The sequence below is a fragment of the Centrocercus urophasianus genome, unplaced genomic scaffold, assembly GCF_019232065.1.
Source record: "Centrocercus urophasianus isolate 14NV4802_14NV808 unplaced genomic scaffold, USGS_Curo_1.0 seq_9, whole genome shotgun sequence".
Lineage (NCBI taxonomy): Eukaryota > Metazoa > Chordata > Aves > Galliformes > Phasianidae > Centrocercus > Centrocercus urophasianus.
Genome location: NW_024885532.1, coordinates 9,102,013 through 9,122,772, shown reverse-complemented (window position 1 = coordinate 9,122,772; position 20,760 = coordinate 9,102,013). Strand labels below are relative to the sequence as shown.

General features: G+C 35.2%; 1 protein-coding gene across 7 annotated transcripts in view; it reads right to left on the bottom strand.

The window, feature by feature from the left end:
- MYCBP2 (MYC binding protein 2) overlaps positions 1-20,760 on the bottom strand; it is a 212,535-nt gene that overhangs the window by 104,490 nt on the left and 87,285 nt on the right. For all 7 annotated transcript variants that reach the window (XM_042839182.1, XM_042839183.1, XM_042839184.1 and 4 more), the window contains exons 21-33: positions 16,235-16,352; positions 14,643-14,847; positions 14,111-14,264; positions 11,218-11,390; positions 10,031-10,156; positions 9,793-9,920; positions 7,955-8,046; positions 6,870-7,004; positions 6,701-6,784; positions 4,184-4,280; positions 2,549-2,741; positions 1,671-1,945; positions 508-729 (exon numbers count right to left, since the gene is read on the bottom strand). In XM_042839182.1, coding sequence (XP_042695116.1) covers positions 508-729; positions 1,671-1,945; positions 2,549-2,741; positions 4,184-4,280; positions 6,701-6,784; positions 6,870-7,004; positions 7,955-8,046; positions 9,793-9,920; positions 10,031-10,156; positions 11,218-11,390; positions 14,111-14,264; positions 14,643-14,847; positions 16,235-16,352 — 2,002 coding nt within the window. The remainder of the gene's footprint in view (positions 1-507; positions 730-1,670; positions 1,946-2,548; positions 2,742-4,183; positions 4,281-6,700; positions 6,785-6,869; positions 7,005-7,954; positions 8,047-9,792; positions 9,921-10,030; positions 10,157-11,217; positions 11,391-14,110; positions 14,265-14,642; positions 14,848-16,234; positions 16,353-20,760) is intronic.

Genomic DNA, 20,760 nt, shown 5'->3' with positions numbered 1-20,760 from the left:
AAAAACAGTGTTCAATATCTTTTTATCAGGATAATGTTGAAAACTATATGAACTGGACTTTCCTTGTCTGAACTGCTCACTGACTCATTTGAAGATTACAGTTTTTGAGACATGACTTTTTCTTATCAAAGATGTGTCCTCTTATTCTTCCTCAGAGCACTGAATCTATCTGCATACTCACTCCTGTGACCATGTGCAAAAGCTGAGAAACTGTTGCAGGATAGACTGTCCAATAGAAGACAATTCTGAACTATATTTCCCCTAGAGTAACATTCAAAAATAAACAAGAAACATCTTTTTCTGAAATAAGAAAGAATTGTATGAAGTATTTCAGATCAAAAGATAAAAATTCACTAGAATACTGAGAACTCTTGAAAACAATTTTTTTTAAAAAGGAAGCACTTAGGCAAATACAGTTTCATCCTTATTTAGTCAAAATTTGAATATACATAACTTTTCTTTGTTGCAAAGTAAACACATTTTGAGATTTTTAAAGTATATCCTGACCTGACTCAGTTTTTCCATATGTGAAACTAAAAGGGGGAAACGATGGGCCAGAGCAGAGTCATTCTCAGTGCTGACTTGTTTGACCACTGATCGCAGCAATGCTTCTCCATCGTAAGCAATTGGAAAGATAGAGGTCAGTTTTACTGACGTGTGGCAGAGAGCAGACATAACAGCAGCAAGAAGCCGACTACTGGAGGTTTTGAAATTTGCTTCCTGGATATCCTAAAAGCATAAAAAGAAGTAATGAGAAAGGTACTGCTGTATTCAAAGTTAGTGAGGAAAAAGAACTTCTGAAAGGAATTTTTCAGTTTTATAATAGTTATAAAATTATTTAAATAAACTATTTTATTTACTTATAGCTATCCTGCAAATTTTATATTAACTTCTCCTAATGAACTTTCATTTAGATCTTTCATATTGGAATAATTAAAATTCATTGTCTACCATGTATTAAAATAATAAACCCATGAAAACTACTTCTGAAATTAAGAGACCCCTCAAAGTCTTCTTATAATGAATCAAAACCTAATTAGACTAATATGTTAAAGAACTGGTTCTTCCCTCTTGAATTTTAATACAATAAATGGATTTTCAAGCCAAGAAACAAACTATTTAGATATCATTGCAATCTATGCAAACAAACAACTAGAATGCTTAGACATAGGATGATTGTTTGTAATTAGCAAGACAGTCAGAAAACCCTGCACATAGGATAATGCTGCTAGTATCTCATCCACTATGCTGGATGAAAGCACAGTTGCAAAATTTAATAATGAAAAATTATTTAAGAAATTATTCAATTATTACTGATAAAATTGTATAAAAATATCATAAATATGCTTTTAAGCAATGTGCAGCAACAGAAATCATACAGTAAGTGTGGACTACACACTGAAAAAGCAGCTGCTAATAGCTACAGTAGATTTTCTTCACCGTCCCAGAGAAAAAATCTTTTTGTAAAGGAGACATAAGTTTCTATTTGCTAAATCTGTAATCATCTTCTTTTTTTTCTTTTTTTTTCTTTTTTTTTTTAACCATAGCAGAATTCAAACTGCAATTCAGGATAAACACACAAAATGAATAATGAATTTGAATAGTGCTTAGATTCTTTGAGCGTAAGAGCAATCTAAGTTGTAATATTCACTTGTGACATTTTAAAATACCTGGTCCAAACAATTCAGCAAGTCACAAAGACATGCCCACTGGAGAGATGGCGTTGGATAAAATGAATGAAAGCAAGCTGTAAAAGTATTATGGCATTCTTGAAGAACAGCTTCTAAAAGACTCAAGGGCTGACTGAGATATCCTTGAGGATCATTGTCCAACTTGACCATGCAATGATCAACTCCTTCAGATAGAATTTTTCTCAGCAAAGTCCTAGTTTTTCCAATGCAATCTGCCAGTTTACTTGTTTCTTCTACAACCGCCTTAGCTGTTGCTAGGTTACAAAAAGAAGAGCATTAATGTACAGCAAATGAACCAGTTTCATATAAAATGCATATTGTACAAGCAAGTAATATAGCTAGAAATTAGCAACACTGATCAATCTATATTTAGAGAAGTTAATTTCACAAAGCAAAACAGCAAAGGGTGTTAAGGTATATCAAAGAAATTGGAACATCAGAAACTTCCAATTTTCCAGTTTTTCATAATACATGCTGCATTTAAACATATGTACTGCTAAACTACAGGCATGAAAAACATTTAAAATTTAAATTCTATTCATTACCAAAGCAGCTACTATGCAGAGAAATGCAAAAAAAATAAGAAACAAAATAGACTAAAAGATCCTATCACTTGTAACCAAAAATGGAAATACACATGAGTTTCAATGCAAACATACGGTGATGGACAATTGTTAAGCAGTTAATTGCAAATACCCCATTTCTGACTGCAAACCTCTTAATTGCTCCAATAAAGATATCTGTACAAGCAATTTCATCCTACAGCACACTCTACAAGAATACTTTGATCAATTTTTCAGTGCCCCACGCATTATTGTTTGCTAATAAATAAGAAACAAGTGAACTAAGAAGAATACCTGATATTGGATATATTTCACAGGTATAGACCCTCAGTAACCTCAGACAGCAAGTACCCACAAAACGCAACCTTTCTAGATCCAAAAGAGTAGCAGTATATTGGAATCCTTTCAGTCCACGAAGTTCTTCAACTCCTAGCACCAGCGTTGTCCAGCTCCAGTGAAGAATGCTCAATAAAGACTCAAAGCATTCCTATTTTAAAGGATATGGAAGGAAGACAGGTTTTGTATTAAAAAGAAAAGAAAACAACAAGAAGTGAACTTTCTGCAGCACAATGAACATGAGCTGACATTATGCTGAACATAAGCCAACAGTGTGTCCAGGCAGCCAAGAGGGCTAATGGCATCCTGGCCTGCATTAGAAATAGTGTGGCCAGCAGGAGCAGGGAGGTGATCATCCCCCTGTACTCAGCTCTGGTGAGGCTGCACCTCAACTACTGTGTTCAGTTTTGGATCCGTCACTACAAAAAAGACATTGAGGTCCTGGAACGTGTCCCGAGAAGGGCAACGAAACTGGTGAGGGGTCTGGAGCGCAGATCTTATGAGGAGTGGCTGAGGGAGCTTGGAATGTTTAGTCTGGAGAAGAGGAGGCTCAGGGGAGACCTCATTGCACTCTTACAACTTCCTGAAGGGAGGCTGTGATGAGGAGGGATTTGGCCTCTTCTCCCGGAGAACAAACAGGACCCGAGGAAATGGCCGCAAGCGTACCAGAAGAGTTTAAGATTAGACATAAGAAAAGACTTTTTCTCTCAGAGAGTGTTGGGCACTGGAATGGCCTGCCCAGGCAGGTGTTAGAGTCGCCGTCCCCGGCACTGGCAGTGTTCAAGAGGCAGCTGTTCAATGAGGAGCTATGAGATATGGTTTAGTTTGTGGTAGCAGTGGTAATGAGAAGACGGTTGGACTAGGTGATCTTACAGGTCCTTTCCAACCTTGTGATTCTATGATTCTACGATAATAAGACGAAAAGCAAAAATTATCTTTATCCAGGTTTGTGACTACAAACATCTACCATACAAGACATAAAATCTACTTGAGAACAAGAAGCCAGAGGAAGCAGAGAATACTTCATAATCATAGCTTCGTAATCATAGAATGGTTTGGGTTGGAAAGGACCTTTGAGATCGTCTAGTTCCAACCCTTCTGCTAGAGATAGGGACACCTCCCTCTAGACCAGGTTGCTCAAAGTTCCATCTAGCCCAGCCTTGAATGCTTCCACAGGGATGGGGCATTCGCAGCCTCACTGAGCAACCTGTTCCAGTGTCTCATCACCCTCACAGTGAAGAATTTCTTTCTAATATCTAGTCTAAATATACCCTCTTCCAGTTTAAAGCCATTTCCTCTTGTTCTCTTGCTCTGAATTAAATTTTACTTGTTTAATCTGCACTGAATCATTGAAGATCAGTCAATGCCTATCTTAGCTTAGGCTTAACTTTCAGTGTGAAATCTTCAGAAAAAGTAAAAGCAAATCAACAATTGAACAAAAATAAAACACTGAAGTTCTTTATATTTCTGTATCCATATCTGTCATGATAAGTAAACAGAAAAAAAATCATAAATTACTTCCACATGTACACTTTCAGTTTTGTTAAGTATGAGTTGAAATGCAGGAAACAGAGGATTTTTGATAATACTCACCACTGAAACAGTTCTGGCAAAAGATCTTTTTAAAATATGAACAGGTTCACTGGTTTGCTGTTTTCCTTTGGATGCACTGCCATCGCTTGTTGGTAGCCTGGAAGAACAATTTGCAAATTGACCTGAATTCTGCACCAAGCTTTGTTCTTTGTATTTATGAAGTAGAATAATAATGGAAGAGAAGTTTAAAAGAATTATCTACAAATGTTCAATTTCATTGTAATCTCCTCTAGACCTTCACCCTTTTAGAACAAAAAAATCAACTATCGGTTCAACTAGGAAAACTGTGACAACTGAGAATCAAGTTGAAGACCCATGTGAAATGTATGAAATTATATACTGTACTTCTTCAGACAACATTTTTAGAACCAGAAATGCCATTTCTCACAGAATGCTAGGTTTTAGTATGTGTAGGCTGCATATTCATTTTTATGTTGAGACATCTATGCATAACAGGCACTAAGAATTAAACTCAAAACTTTGTCTACGAGTATTTGTGGAGCAAAATATCAGTTCACATCTCCTGAAGGCAGATGGAAATTTTTGCATATTTTATCCCTCCAACTTAGCTCAAACTGCAATCTAGAAAGACTTTATGTACCATAGGGAGGGAATGAAATACACTTTTTTCTTCAGGAGGGAAATCAACTTTTTATGTGAGTAGATAGTAATAGCACAATGCAGTGTGATTCTAAACTAAAAGAGGGAAGATTTAAATTAGGTGTCAGGGAAATTTTTCACTGAGAGTGTGGTGAGGCACTGGCACAGGCTGCCCAGAGAAGTTGTGGATGCTCCTTCCCTGAAGATATTCAAAGCCACATTGAATGGGGCCCTGGGCAGTCTAATCTAGTGCATGATTTAGTGACTGGCAATCCTGCCCACAACATGAATGTTGGAACTAGAGATATCTTTGAGGTTCATTTTAACACAAGCTGCTCTTAGATTCTTCAAAACCAAAGAACAAAGAGGCAGCAAAGAAGTACAAACATCTAAAAAACTGTCATTTTTAATAAGAAAGTTTTTTCTCTCTGGATATTATAGCATCCCTGAATTGAATTTAATTTTAATTCTGAAGTATACAGGATCTTGTTTGGAATCACTAAAACAATAAAGGCAACACATGTTAATGCAGCACCAATCCTCTCATGCCACTTGTAACTCTTCAGCCATGGCCTTCCCTCAGAGGGCTCAACATTTGCCTGTCTTTGGTTATAGCTGTCTCTCATAGAAATTAGCCAACTGATTAATAGTTTGTGCAAGGGCTTTATGTGCATTAGTCAAAAAGAAACATTCCTTTGGAAAGAGAGGCACTGACTGATATAGAGCATTCATTTGGAAAAGTGAACTGCTCTGATAGGGAGCCTTGAAAAGGACACAGTGAAAAAAGACACAGCAAGAGAACTGTATATGTTTATGGTCCTATGACTTTAAATGTATAAGGATATATACATTTATATTTGTATCACATCATATTTGAGGAAATCTGAAAGATAACTTAATACAGTGAAAGAGTTCTTGCATTTTAAATCCAGCTTATATAATACTCATCACCAGAAGAATAAATTTATGGAAACTGAGAGTAAAGCATTGCTAATTTTTGCTTTTCTGTTTCATGGAAGTAGTGCATGTGAAAAACTGTTGTCATGGTTCTATGGGTTTTTTTTGTTTGTTTTTATTTTGGGTTTCAGTATTCCACATCAAAACATCATGTAGTTCACGGGGTATTAAAGTGTTAATGCCCCAATCCCAGGTACCTATCCCTGTACATTACAGAAGTCACGGGATCTGGCCCTTCCGGGTAGGGGGGTGCTCTCTTGCTGCCTGGCAGTGGGTGCTGGAGGTGCTTTCCTAGCCGTTCCAAGCTTTTCAGGTTTGAATCGGTCCCGGGAACTCTCTCTCTCTCATCTTGTCTGATTTATTAATCCCAATTTCAATTAAATTGTATATATATTGTGTTATCTTGTATTCCGATATTATAGTAAAATAAGTTTTCCTCCATAGATTGTTGCCGCTGTTCTTTTCATCCCTTCCTTCTTTCCCATTTTTGTGGGACTGGGGTGGGGGGGGAGGGCAGAGGCCTGTTGCCCCTGTCACGGGCATAGATTGATCTGGTCAACTCTGTGACAACTTTTTAACAGTATTCCACTCTAAAATTAATCCTACTAAGTGAAATACTTTCCAATTAGAAAAAAAAAAAAAAAAAAGGAATGTTAGATGAAATGAGGCTCTAAAGAACTACGAGATTTCATTAAAGCCATTTGTTTCCTAATCAAAGTCTCAGAACACAATATATAAAAATTAAAAAAATATATTAAAAAATAGAAATTAAAGAAAAGCTATGAACAGATGTTGCTATAGTAATGGACTTACTACTTTTCTTTGAAACTGTTTCCCCTAAATTTTGAGGTACTTATCCTCTTAACTTTACACAATAATAATGTGATGAAACATGCTTAACAAGGCAACTGTTCACAAAACATGTTGATAAATTGTTCTAAATAGAGGTCAAAACATTACCTGTACAGTAACTGTGGGATCTGCCCTGCATTAACATCTGTACCATTATTTGATTTCTTGGAACTTTTAAATTGAAAGACAACACTGAAAGAGGAAAAAACAGAGAAAACAATCATTCAAGTAACATGAGATCTCTCTTCAGAATTAAGAAATACAGAAAAAAAAATACCCATCATCTGTAGTAATAGAGGCCTGTCCATGAGATCCACAGTCACTGCTAGGTCCTGACACTCTTGCCCAGGCTACATACCACCAGCCAGCTTGTAGTAGTACTGGTTCATCAAACATCATTGCATATTTCTCTCTAAGAAGTAAATTTAAAGAAAAGATGTATCTGAATTAGTTTATAGATTAATCTTTAACAAATTATGTTCTATTTATAAGAGAAAAATCAAGAAGTTTTTAATCTTAGGTATCTACTTACATTTGACATTTAACAGTATTTTGTTGAAAAACATAGTAAATTTTATTTTTTGTTTGTTTTAATTTCAGAAGGAATTGCAAATTCTTAAGTCTAGCATAGTCTGCATAGTCTCACATTTTTACACAATCAGTTATTAAATTTACAATTCAGTTTGAAAGATAAGGTTAATTTAAAATGTACAATAACCTAATTAAATTTATTACATAATACTATAAGTAACATATTCATTATAAATTTAAAATTCATTTTCAGAAAATTACATGTAAATTTTTTGTTAAATGGCAAGAATTTAGGCACAGATTCTCAGATACTGCTTGTGAACATTTAAGAAAGTATTAAGACGTCTATTTAGGGGATCTTGGATTAGGGATTATTTACAGATAGTAAATTAGTTATGGATTATTTCAGTGGTAAATTCTTTCATATCTGGGAATGTAAATGCAGGCTAAACAAAAGTCAACCCATTCCATAAGCATAAAAACTTTAAAGCAATAACTTCTTCTTTCCAAATAAGCTGAAGCACCCCAACCCCTCTCGCTCAGTTATAATAATTTTATACTGCAGAAAGTATAATGATAAGTTGTTAAATACAAATACCCATTTGCATCCTTCTAATATGAGTATGTAAAAAAGCTGTTGCAACTTTTTATTTCAGTGAGGTATTTGGCATTTTGCTACTTATAATTAAGCAAAAAAAGTGTGTTGGTTAAAGTTTTAGTTTATAAGTGTTAATAAAATTGATCATCTCAGCCAACATTTAAATGATTTTTAAGTGTTTGAGGGAAAAATGAATAATCAAATAGGTAAAAGTAAGTAAAGAAACATCTTACCTAGCAGCACAGTCATATGCTAAGACATCTGTTTCAGCAAGAAGGTCACCATCAGTCTCATGGTCTCCCCCATCTGGACCCAATTCAAACAACTGGAGTAACAGTAGAGTAACAAGAAAAAAAAAATATATATATATATATATAAATAAATATATGTCTCAGCTGTTAAAAAGCTAATAATATGCCACTTACTTCTTGTCATTCTGCAAACTGCGTACTACTACCTTTTTCCCCTCCCAAAAGCAATTGCTAGTTTCTATCACTGATAAGCAAATTCGCAACTAGAACTCATGATTTTGTAATGACATGAACTATAAAAAAACAGCAATTTACACTGTCTTCCTATATATATTTTCTGATATAAGGTGTAGAAAATCCCTAAATCTTGTAGACAGGCTGAATACACTGCATCTAAAAAAGGCGAAAAAAAAAAAAAAAGGTGTAAGCTTTTTAGCGTGACATGTACCGGAGATACATACAGCTCCTCTGGAAAGGGGAAAATTGGCTATTATTAAGTCAATAATCCCATAAACTGCCCATGGGTATGACAAAAAAAAAAAACAAAAAAAAAAAACAACAACCTTTTACAAAAGAACACGGGCTTCTTATTCAGTCGAAAATCACTTCTACAACTTGAATAGCTTGAGAAATTCTCACAGTACATGCCTGACTTCTCCTTTAAGCCCCTATTTTTAAAATGCAATTAACTGTTTTAGGACTGGATCTTATCTTGGCCATAAGCTAATCCTAGACAACAAGAAAAAAACTGAACAAATAATACAAGACTGGTCTGACAGGGTTACTACCTTTAGTATTTAAACATTAGTATAGTAACCAACTTTCTTTGCTTTCCTTAGTCATTTGCAATTCTCAGTGATTGCATTAGAGTAAACACAGATTAGAATAAATTACAATTATTTATTTCAGACCTCCAGTTGTCTTATGCATATTACTGCTAACCACACACCAACAAATAATTTTCCTAAAACAAACCGCAGCCCTATCATCTGAAAACAGAAAACTCAATAATCTGCTAAATGACAAACAAATGATAACACTAAGATGTTTCTTATATACGGACTTTACATAAATCTCATACAGCTATTATCTCTTGTCTTTAAAACATTTTTCAAGGCATTTCTGAAATTCCTATCAAATGCAGCAGTATTTATCAGAAATAAGATCTCTCCACTTATCACACTATCTTTACATGAATTTCTTTATTCAAGGACAGATTTATTTAGTTATTTAAATCAGTACACATGCTCAAGCCCTAACCATCTTTGTATGTCACAAATAAACACAAACTAAGCATGCGACTTCAACCTCCTCTCAACTGAAAAATCCCAGCTGAGATCAGTCTGAGAAGGAAATGGCAAAGAAATGGAGAGAAGCAACAGTTCAGCTGGTGCCGAAGGAAATCCAGCTACTAAAAAAGCATTATTTTGATTCTGAGAGGCAGCATCCTGACACAGGATGAGTTTCTAGTCAGACAACACAAAATTTCTGCAAATTTTGTGCGCATAGATCGCAGAACCATTCTACCTACAGCCGTATCAGCTCCTGGTACCAATAAGATGGCATAGCATTTAGTGAAGGTAAGAACAAGCCAGATCTTGACAATTAAAAATAGTAATTCAGAGTTCTCTACCTCATCCACCTGACTTGCTTAAATTTCATTCCTTCTCATTAAGAAGCCTGGTTCCAGTTGTATAAATAATGCTTTTAATATACAGTAAAGCACTAATTCATTAAGAAATAAAATGAGTGATGTTTTCAGGTGGGATTTCTAAAGTTATGAGACAAAAAAATTGTTTAAAAAAACCTCCAAACCTTACCTTTATTTTAGCAGTGTATTCACCCCTTCCTCCAAAAAGACCAAGACCACCTAACAAAATATCTGTATCAGCACAGAAACGGATAGCTTCTACTGAGTGGGCTGAATAACCCCAGCCACCTCCATGACCTGAAGAAATAAATAAATAAATAAATAAATAAACATATAGTTAGCCTGTCATAATTTTTTATTTCACAAGCTTGATTAATTTATGCTATAAAATGTTATTGTGTACATACTTTCAAATCTGTTAACAACACTATAGTCTTCTTTAGAATAAACTTTCATTACTGCTTGAGTCTCTTCTTCTGTATTTGCTATGCCCATTTTTAAGTCCTGCATAGCAGCCAAAGTATCAAGACAACCTACAAGAAAGCAAAACGAAGAAATGCTCAAAACTTATTACTGCTGATTGCAATCAGTGAAATGGAAATTAATACTAGTTAAAAAGATTAAAGCAACCTAACTTCTTTGTCCCTAAACCACACAGAGGTACTACTGCATATTGTTTTCACTTCGATTAGGTTAGGAGTCAGTGCTATCAAATCTAAAAATATTGTATAAGATTGACTTTATTCAGTTTTTTCATATTCTTTTTTTAGAATAATCAAGAAACATGAATGTAGTTGTAAGTAAACTGCCAACAGCACTCTCATTTTTTAATTACTTGTTTTACTTTTACTTCCCATATTACCCAGGAAGAGTTGATGTAGTAACATAAAATGGGAAGATTTGAGAGCCCTCATAAAAAGCTTATTTTACACCTGGCTACCTAAGAGACCTTATTCTGACTCAAACACAAATAATGCTGTCCTAACACAATTCACTACAACCACTGATCAAGAAATGTAAAATCATTTTCAAAGCTATGCTTTGAAGCATTACATATGCTGCAGGTGGTCGACTTATACATGACCACTGCAGGATTATTTTTCATTTTGGTAGGCTTTTTTAGAGTACAAAAAGAATTTACATTACTCTTAGTATCTTGCTGTACAAACCTGCAAAAAGTAAATTCTAATAACAAATATTCAATTTATTTAATAACTGCATATTTAAGGGTGCATTTTTTCCTATATTTTGAAGACTGCAAATTAACCAAACAATATTGACTTTATACTGTAACATCCCAGTATTTACATAGGAAGCTTTCTAATTTTGTTCTCCTTACTTCTAGTAGTGATTTCCATCAGAACTACAAAATCATCTAACACCATTAAGATGGCAAAAAATAATTCTTTTCATTAAAATTAATAAATGTTAGGCTGATGATAAGTGTTAAGAGCAATGATGAAAGATTAAAAAAAAAAAAAAAGAAGAATTGACCCTATCGAAGTAAAAAAGCTGCTGGATTACAATTCATTAACACATTAAGTAATGTGTCCCTTTTATCTAAGCTTTTGACTTATCAACTATAAATGTGTACCTAGAATGTGCAAAGCTGCATGAGATCTGGTGGTTAGAGCTTTGGAACATGTTGGCAGAGCAAGTTCTGGACTCAAAATACTACACCGGGATTGCATGTCTGGAGCCGAGGGAAGTCTGGAATCCGCAACTACGGCATTGTAGCTCCACAGTTCCCTAGCATTTGGTCGAAACCTGGAGTAAGACAAAACAGTAAAATCTACTTAAAAACTAACTGATAATTGAATTTTATAACCTATTTAACGTGAAATGTAGATCTATTTGCATGAACTCCTAAAAGTGAACATCATTACATCAAATACATATAAACTTTACTAGCTTAACACACCAGCAAATGGAGAGACCTAAAATTCTTACTGTACTTTAAGACAAACAATCATATTATGGGTTTACAGATATCAAAATATAGACATTTTTCAATCCTCATAAATATTAAAATGGTATAGTCTATCAAGCAGCATGAATTATTAGCAAAGAACTTTAGACATTGTGGCAGATGTGCCCAAGAATGATAAAGGTAACAACTACAAAGGTACTCTCTTTAAGTAAGTTTTAAAAGATCTTGAGAAATACAAAATATTTTGGACTTTTTAAATGGATAACATCACACTCCAAGTTTATACAGGATTATTGAAAATGGCAGCATAAACAAGAGAATACAAAGACTTTTCATACTACAGATTAACATGCAAAAAATGACATCTCTGATATCAGTATGTAAAAGGAAAAAGCAGAAGACATGGCTGATGTATGAGAGGAAAATACATTTTCACTTGTTACGTTGCACCTAAAATGCAAAAAGAACTAAGACGGTATAAGCAACAGAGAAGGAAAAAGTCATAAAGATGTCAGAGGATACCATGTATTCTTGCACCTGGGTCGAGGCAACCCCCACTACCGATGCAAACTGAGGGATGAAAGGATTGAGTGCAACCCTGCCAAAAAAGACCTGAGGCTACTGGGGGATGGGAAGCAAGGCATGAACCAGCTCTGTGCCCTCACAGCCCAGAAAGTCATCTGTATCTGGGGCTGTATCAAAAGAAGCGTGGCCAGCAGGTTGAGGGAGGGGATCCTGCTCCTCTACTCTGTGCTGGTGAGGCCTCACCTGGAGTACTGTGTCCAGGTATAGAGTCCTATGTACATGAGAGACATAGACCTGTTGGAACATGTCCAAAGGAAAGCCACAAAAAGGATCCATGGAATGGAACACTTCTCCAGTGATGACAGGCTGAAAGAGCTGGGGCTGTTCAGCCTGGAGAAGAGAAGGCTGTGAGGTGACCTGATAATGGCCTTTCAGTATGTAAAGGGAAACTAGAGGAAAGAAGGGGACAGACTCTTTAGCAGTGTCTGTGGTGACTGAGCAAGTGTAAATGGTTTCAAGCTCAAACAGGGTAGACCTAGGGTAGATGTAAGGAAAAAAATCTTTTAAAGTGGGGGTGGTGAGGCACTGGAACGGGTTACCTAGTGATGTGGTTGATGCCCTGTCCCTGGAGATTTTAAAGGCAAGGCTGAATCAGGCCCTGAGCAGCCTAATCTAGCTGTGGTGTCCTTCCTCACTGCAGGGGGGTTAAACCAGATGGCCTTCAGAGGTCTCTTCCAACTCAAAGGATTCTATGATTATTCAGGATTTAAATAATTAAGCAATATGTAACTTTATAGACATATACAGATGCATATAAAGCCATGAAATGATTTACTCTTTTCAATCACAATATTAACTTAAAAAAAATACAGAACTGTGAAGAAAATCTTTAAAATTTATGCAGTCAAGAATGCTGTCTCTGTACAGAGAAAGTGTCCCCTTAATTTAAATCAGCATGAAAAAAATGGCTAGTAGTAATGGTAAATATATCAAATATTTTATCACTAATGAATATACTTATTAATGTCCCCTCTTTTGATTGCTTTAGTATTCTCTGTTAAACAAGCATGGAATCTAACACAGAAATAAGTCTGCAGACTAACTAGAGACTTCAAGAGTCTATTCTTCACTTCAGTTAAGTCCCTAAGTCTTAGATTCAATTCTGAAGTCCCCAAATTTTTGCAAGATCTCAATCCACAAGGATTGAGAACAACACCTCAATCCACATTTACCCATAATTTCATCTTTAAGTTACTTTCTTATAGTGTGAAATGTAAATTTGAGCTTCATCCAATATAATTTTACATAAAGCTGAGTGGTATCACGTGCCTTTTTCTTCCCTGAAACATCCTGTCTTTCCCATGGCAAGGAATAACTCCAGCATTCACAAACCAATCTTTCATTCCATGACCAAGAGTCGTTACGGGAAATGAGTGCTACTCTTCCTTATTTCAAATCTGAGCATAATTTAAGTAAGAATGGGTGCATAGATCATGAATCTCAGACACTTCTGGGAATGTGCACAATACAAGACTATAGTCATTTGGGAAACTTCACAGGTACTGAAGAATTATGCCTAGCAAATATGCATGCTTCAGTGTTAAGTGGCAATGAAATTATCATGTCTTGATCTTGGATAAAGACATCCAAAGTAGAATGCAGGTAACCTACAGACACAATTTAAAGATCTTTTAAAGACATAAATCTACATGACAATATCTTCTCCAGATAGTGCAGACTAGTTTGTTCCTTGCTTTCCTCCAACTTTAAGAGACTATTCTGTCTTGCCCAAGTTTTCCAGTGATACTTGAATGAAAATGATTCAAAAAAGAACAGAAATTGAAAAATTAAAATAATAATTTCTTTTGGGCTTTTTTGAACATATAATCCAAAAAAAAGTTAAATAAGATGCATGAAAGAGTAAAAATTGCTTTTTGTTTACTAAGTAAATGAATATCATCAAATTTCCAACCTTCCAAAACACTTTTTAAAGCACTTTTTAAAGACTTTTAGAGCTATAATCCACACTTGCCTCCAAATAACATCATAGACAGGATCCAGACACACACCAGAACCTTGAAGGTCTTCCTGCTCAGAATCATTGAATGTTTTGCAACTGCCATCTACTTTGTTTATCAGAAGACACTTAAAAGGAGGAGGTTCTGATATTGAAGCTGGTACCAAACCTGGATCAGGGAGCAAAAGGAAAAAAAAGAAAAAAAGACTCTACTAATTGCATGTCATTTTCTGTGCACAAAGCATTAACATACATAGTAGTGAAGAAGAAACACTTCTAACAGCAAAAAAATTAAACCACAGTAAGATTGCAAGAAAATCCATGAAGTACAAAAAAAATCCACAGATTTTTGTGCTCTTTTTTCTAATAAAATTAATTACCTAAAGGAGCTAGCATTACCATTTGCATTATATGTAGAAGGTAAAAATATTTTAATTCCCTTAATTCACTTTTTCAGCTTGTTACTTCTCTATTGTTTGCATGACTGAATATGATCTTTCTCCAAAAATTCTGTAATTGTAATAAAATATTCTAGGAGAGTTCTTGCCTATTATATGCCTGCTTGCAAATATCTCTGATGTAGCAAGCACATGAGAATTAATGAGAGCTTCATCAATCCGGAGGAAAGTCTGGTCTCCACTTGCTCCAATCCATGTTGCTTTGCGTCCATATTTAGAACCAATATTAGGCATAGGTGCTGGTTTCGCATTCCAGTAGGGCATATCCAGAATTGGTCTACCAAGCTGACCTTTCTATAGAGAGAATGCAAAAATTAGTACTTAATAGTGAGTCTCAAAGATGAACAAGTTAGACAGCTTCAGCACAAAAACTGTAAGTCATTTGGAAGAGAGAGTTTACTGAAAAAGTACCTTCAGAAAATGATGCCTACTCTAAGAAAACCTCTATATATTTAAACAGAAGTTTTTGACAAATGCTTTCCTCCCTTTTCAGTTAGGTTTTTCAATTATTTAATGAGAACATAATCAATTAAGACCAGAAGTTTTGTCCATTTTTTTAAAATTACGTGTTATTTTTGAAGAGAATGTACTATTTACCTAAGAAACATCAGAAATTTATCAAAGTCAAACAGAGAATGAAAAATAACTTCTGTTATGCTAAATGTATGTAATGCAGCTTGTAGTCATAGAATGGCTTGGGTTGGAATGATAAAGATCATCCAGCTCGAATCTTCCTGCTGTAGGCAAGGATGCCACAAACTAGATCAGGCTGCCCAGGGCCCCATTCATTCTGGCCTTGAGTGAGGGATGGGGCACCCACAGCTCCTCTGAGCAACTGTTCCAGCACCTCAACACTTTCTAATGAATATATATACTTTGACACATATTACTCATGCTCTTTTTTCTGCTTATTTGCATGTCAAATGAATACAGTCTTAAATACTATGTTCATTTTCAGTAAGTATTTCTATAATAAAATGAATGTACTGATACTATTGTTGATCCTTCTAAGTAGCTGTACTTGTAAAGCCCAACTTTTTCATCTGTACATGTCTTATTTCTACTGATGCTTACCTTCAGTCATAACTAAAACCAAATTAATAAATAAAACATTGAAACAGAATTATTTTCAAAACCATTTCTTGAAAATCTCAGTATTGAAAAAAATTATATTTTGCTTTCATTTCTCTCAATTTTTGCCTATTTAGAAATTGTTTATCAATTTTTCACTTGAAACAGGCACTGTGTGCTATAAGAGAATACATCAAACTACACAGAAGCAAAATTAGTGAAGATATTTACAAGTAATGGGCTTGAGCTTTTCTGACTTTATAAGGCTTTCAGTGAACTTTCAAGCACTGCAGCAGAAAGAGCAGACATAGAAAAAGTAGTCTAAATATGGCATCAAAGCTTGAGAAAACTTGTCCATCTTATGAAGCAACTGAATTTTAAATGCCAACAGTCTATAGAATATTAAAATATCAGTAATAACTTGCACCATGCTCTTCAAATCACATCAACATTAGATGTCCCATTTTCAAGTATGAGACGTAAATTAAAAAACATGCAGCATCCATGAGTTGTTCTGTGTTTGCATTATAAGCAAACAATTTTGAAAGGTCTTTGAACAATACATTGATCATAAGCTTATTTCCAAAAGTAAACATTATTATTTCCTTACTGAGAAACTTCCAAATGTGAAAACCTGGCCATCCATTAAGAGAATAGCTGTATGGTTGCTTCCAGCAGTAACTTGTGTACTAGGACCTGGTAATGCTTGCACCAAAGTAGGACATCCCCTATATCAAAATAAATTGATCTTGTTTCAATACATAATTACTCAACATTTAGTATATTAGTATTACTAGGATTTCACTAACTAAAATATATTCACTGTGTTTACACACCATATGGTACCAATATCAAGCAATAAATTACTTACTAAATGAACAGGATCTCAAAAAATATATCAGATATTTGAGTCTATGCCCTCTTGATACAAGGAATCAGATCAGGTAGCCTTTTCAATTAAACATAGGAATAAAAATAGTTAATCTATATTATTGTAGGATTACATTAATGCTACTGTGGTTACAGTAATATGCGCATACAGACATATAAAATATACAGCAATGAATTGTAGCATTAAGCAAATTCTGTAGTGAGGAGATGATATTGGTTAAGCACTTAACAAAACTGATTTATGAAGCAATCAAAGCCACATGTGGCTGGTACTCTAGTACAGTTATCAGAAGCAGCACTAATATGGCTCTCCTGAGGTAGAGAATTACAAAGCAAAGAGAAAGTCTACCCACCTCCAGCAACTTTTTAATGGAGACTAAGTCATTAAAAAACTGCTCTTCATCAAATTCATAGACTTGAGAAAGAACAATCCTCTCCAAACTGTTTTGCAGAAGAAAGATCTGGACAAGTCTACTATTTATGCCTCTCAAATATGGACAGGTATAAGAAAATCAATTTCCCATTTCAATAAAATGAAGGGGAAAAAAAAAATCAGTAGTACAAGCAAGAAGCAAGAAAGAAAAATAGCAGTGATTAATCAGAATAGAAATAGAAGAAGACAAAAGAATGAATTGTGAGATACAACTACAATTTTTATCTAAGCTACAATAAAATGGATTCAAAGGAGCCTGGAAGAACTGTATTAAAATCTGAGACCTATAATGAATGTCTATCTACAGTAGACATCAAAAGTACTTTAGACTTAGAATGAATGTGAATTTAACAAACAAGTGACTCTGGAACAACTCCCTGTTTGGGAATCTTGGCCCTAGAGAGCAGCAGTACTGTAGTAACTTACTTCTAAGCACACATTTTCCAAAGCTAGTTTAGCTAAAATAAGAACAGGTTGTCCTGTTCTGGAATAAAAAATCATCAGCCTAGGAACTGTTTAGCAGCTGTTGTGCAAGAAGATGGGTTATCTGTGTGCTTTTCTTTTGGCTAAGATGCAGGCAAAACCAAAGTAAAGAAAGGAGGAGAAAGGAGAGAAACTGAATTCTAAGAGAAAGGAAAATGTAGACACATGGAAATGCAGAAAGTGTGTGAAGAATGCATAATGACCTGAAAGAGAGAGAATGTACCTAGAAATAATTAATTCCTTTGTGGAAAACATCGCTTGCATTGAATAGAGATTAAGAAAATGAAAAGCAGCATAGAATTTGTTAGAGGATGCACAACACAACATTTATAAACTCAGAAGACTTTGTTGGCCTAAAACCACGAGAGTTTAGATGCCAATAATACAATACACAAATACAGGGAGCTAAGTTTAGCAGCAGTAATGACAAAACATTTTAAAATCTTTGAGAAAGCTCAAAAAGACACCAAACCAGAAAAAAAATAATCTAATTAAAAACAAATATAAAAGCATTCTTGTTAGAAGGAAATTCCCATGGAAGATTTTTTAAAACTTTCAAAAATGTGAATGCATTTTTTTCTCCCCTTATCATTGTAAAAGCTGTAGGTATATAACCATAAATGTGAACATAAAAGATTCAAGAGCCAGAAGCTACAAGCTTCCTTCAGCTTTCTTGCAGTACAAACCCCATGATGACTTTAAGACTCTCAGAGGGTTATGGGTAGACTGTATGAGAGACATGAAAAATTTCAAGGAATAAGAGTTGCTTCTCACTCCAAGTGCATGTTTCTGTAAATCCTATTGTACAGATGGCCAGAAAGGTTTTTGGCCTTCTAATTTCACAATATCATATTTTTTCCAATAATTAAATCCAATAATTTGCTTAGTTGCAGCAGAGCAAAAGTGAAGAAGCTATTAACATAGGCACATTTAGCATGTTATTTTTATATAGCCCTTCTATTAAGACAGCTCAGCTTTTGAAATGATGGATCTACAATGTAAATGATCAGGAAAATTCTAAGGCAATTAACTACATCAAAAATACAGTAAAACTGCAGAACATTAATAATTTTCTCTTCATAGAAGGAGGAAATACCTGGTAAAATACAGTAACTAGACTTAAGTCACTTACACAGAGTTTAGAATCTGTGATACAACTGAGTATTTTCCTATCCCATGGAAACTCAACAGAGAACATCTGCATGTAGACAATTAGGAGTGTGGGAGACCTTTGTCAAGAGTTTTGACAAGTAGGCTTTCTACATTTGAGAATTATTCTTCTCAGATGGTGATGAAAAATGTGGTTCTGGATACAATACAGGCAATGACACAGGCAAACTCAACTATATACACTGCAACCTGAGAGATATCTCTTGGGGTAACATCAGATTGCTGAGTGAAAAAACAGCAGATACCCATACCTCAGGTAACTCAAGATTTCACAGAACACCCAAATACAATTCTAGCTACCCACACAGAAACCCTCCTCTGTCCTGAAGGGTAAGCATTTCTGGCAGCAGATTTGGTTCTGAAAATACATCCCACAGTAGCTGTTTGAACGATTGCTGTCCACGGTACTTGCCCAGCCAGAGCTGGCTGTGAAGTGCAATAGAGTTTCACTTGGGGTTGCTGACCGTGGTGCTGTAAATTCAGGTTCTCCGTGGGCTGTTACTGTGCAGTGTGTCAAAGGAAAACAGAAAAACTCAATTACAGGCAGAGTTGGACAGTGCAGGGGTAAGAAGGTGGAGATTTTTAGATTTTAGACATAACTGAATGTTAGTGGAAATATGTAAATAAGACCTGCATGCTACCACTGAAGCAAATTAATCAGACAAGGCACTTAGAAATAGAGCCTTATGCAACATGTTCTGAAAATATTAATAGGGCATAACCTTTACACTTCGTCTATAAACAGAACATAGACGGCAGTCCATGGAAGGTATGCTCAATTAATTCTGCCTTTTTATTATTGACCCTTTGGAAACAAAGATATACGAGTACTGTCCTACTTCAGTGGTCTTATTACTGGAATTTTACTTCCATGTCATGTGCTTGTTAAAGTAGTGCTGAAATCAACAGCTGGAATAAGAAACGCAGGCAAAGTTTGAACAGTAAGCTTTAAGTCAGTGCTTCTTGAAAGAAGCAGAAACAAGAAACAACCCCTCTGCTTTCCCAAATACAAGATGTACTATTGTTTCACCAAGAGTAGATATCGCAAAGTGTTTCTTGCTTCCATTGAGCTTCTATTCACCCACTTAGTAACTACTTCGAAGAGGGAATAAGAAGAGGCTATTAAATTCTTCATGGAGTGAATATCTCATCAACACCTACTGCTCAGATCTTTACAACAGAAAGTCTACTCAAATTAGTTTAATAACCCTAGTATGCTGATATGGAAAAAATGGTCTCCCAGGAACCAGATCATTTGCATCTGTAAGTGATCCATCTGTGAATGACGCAAGTTTTAGTTGGAGAAAAAAAACTAACACTACCTTGTGCATGCTGCTTACTCCTCCATACTATTTCTAGTAATAGTTCAGTAATTCAGTTGTAGTAATAAGTTTATTGAGAACCATGTCATGCTGCTCATCTGCTTGTTTTGTTGGCTTGTGAACATACAAAATTGTCTGAAATCTTTCTAGGGCATGTAATATGCCTCATTCTTACTGAAGTGGCAAGAAGAATTTGTAGTGTTTACCACAGCCTAAAGCAGGAGTTCAGAATCATCTTAATAAAGAGAAAGATATGTCTGGACACGTGTGCAGAATTCAAAACAGTTTAACATTTACAAGATTCACTACTTAATCTTTATGCTACAAATCAGAAGTTTCTGAAAGGATACGTCATCAGTTGCTGCCCAGAAACTTACATCATTACATTATCTGGTAATGAAGATGGCTGACTCAGATGAAAATGACAACTGCTGCAAGTGTCCTGTCAGTTCTTGTTTCTGGGGGAGCCATATATTAGCTAAGCTATCTATATTGTATGTCCTCATTTTTTTTTCCCTTTTTTTCCCTCTCCTGGAAACACAGTAGATGATCAGTTCTTTGATTCAGAAGACGATGGTCTTCCTGAGGTCAATACAGGCAATGTGACACACTGCATGACTGACATAACACTGACCTGGCTGGAGCTGGCCATCTGAGCACCAGTGCGTCCCAACTGAGGTGGAACTCTGCATAAGGATTCCCTGTTTCCTTTTCTGAATCCCTTACTGTGAGGACAGAGGAGTGATCTCTACTTAAAAGCTGGAAAAAGAAGTACATCAATGAGGAAATCATCATCTGAATGATGGTGCTAGACAGCAATATAGTACTTATAGCCAG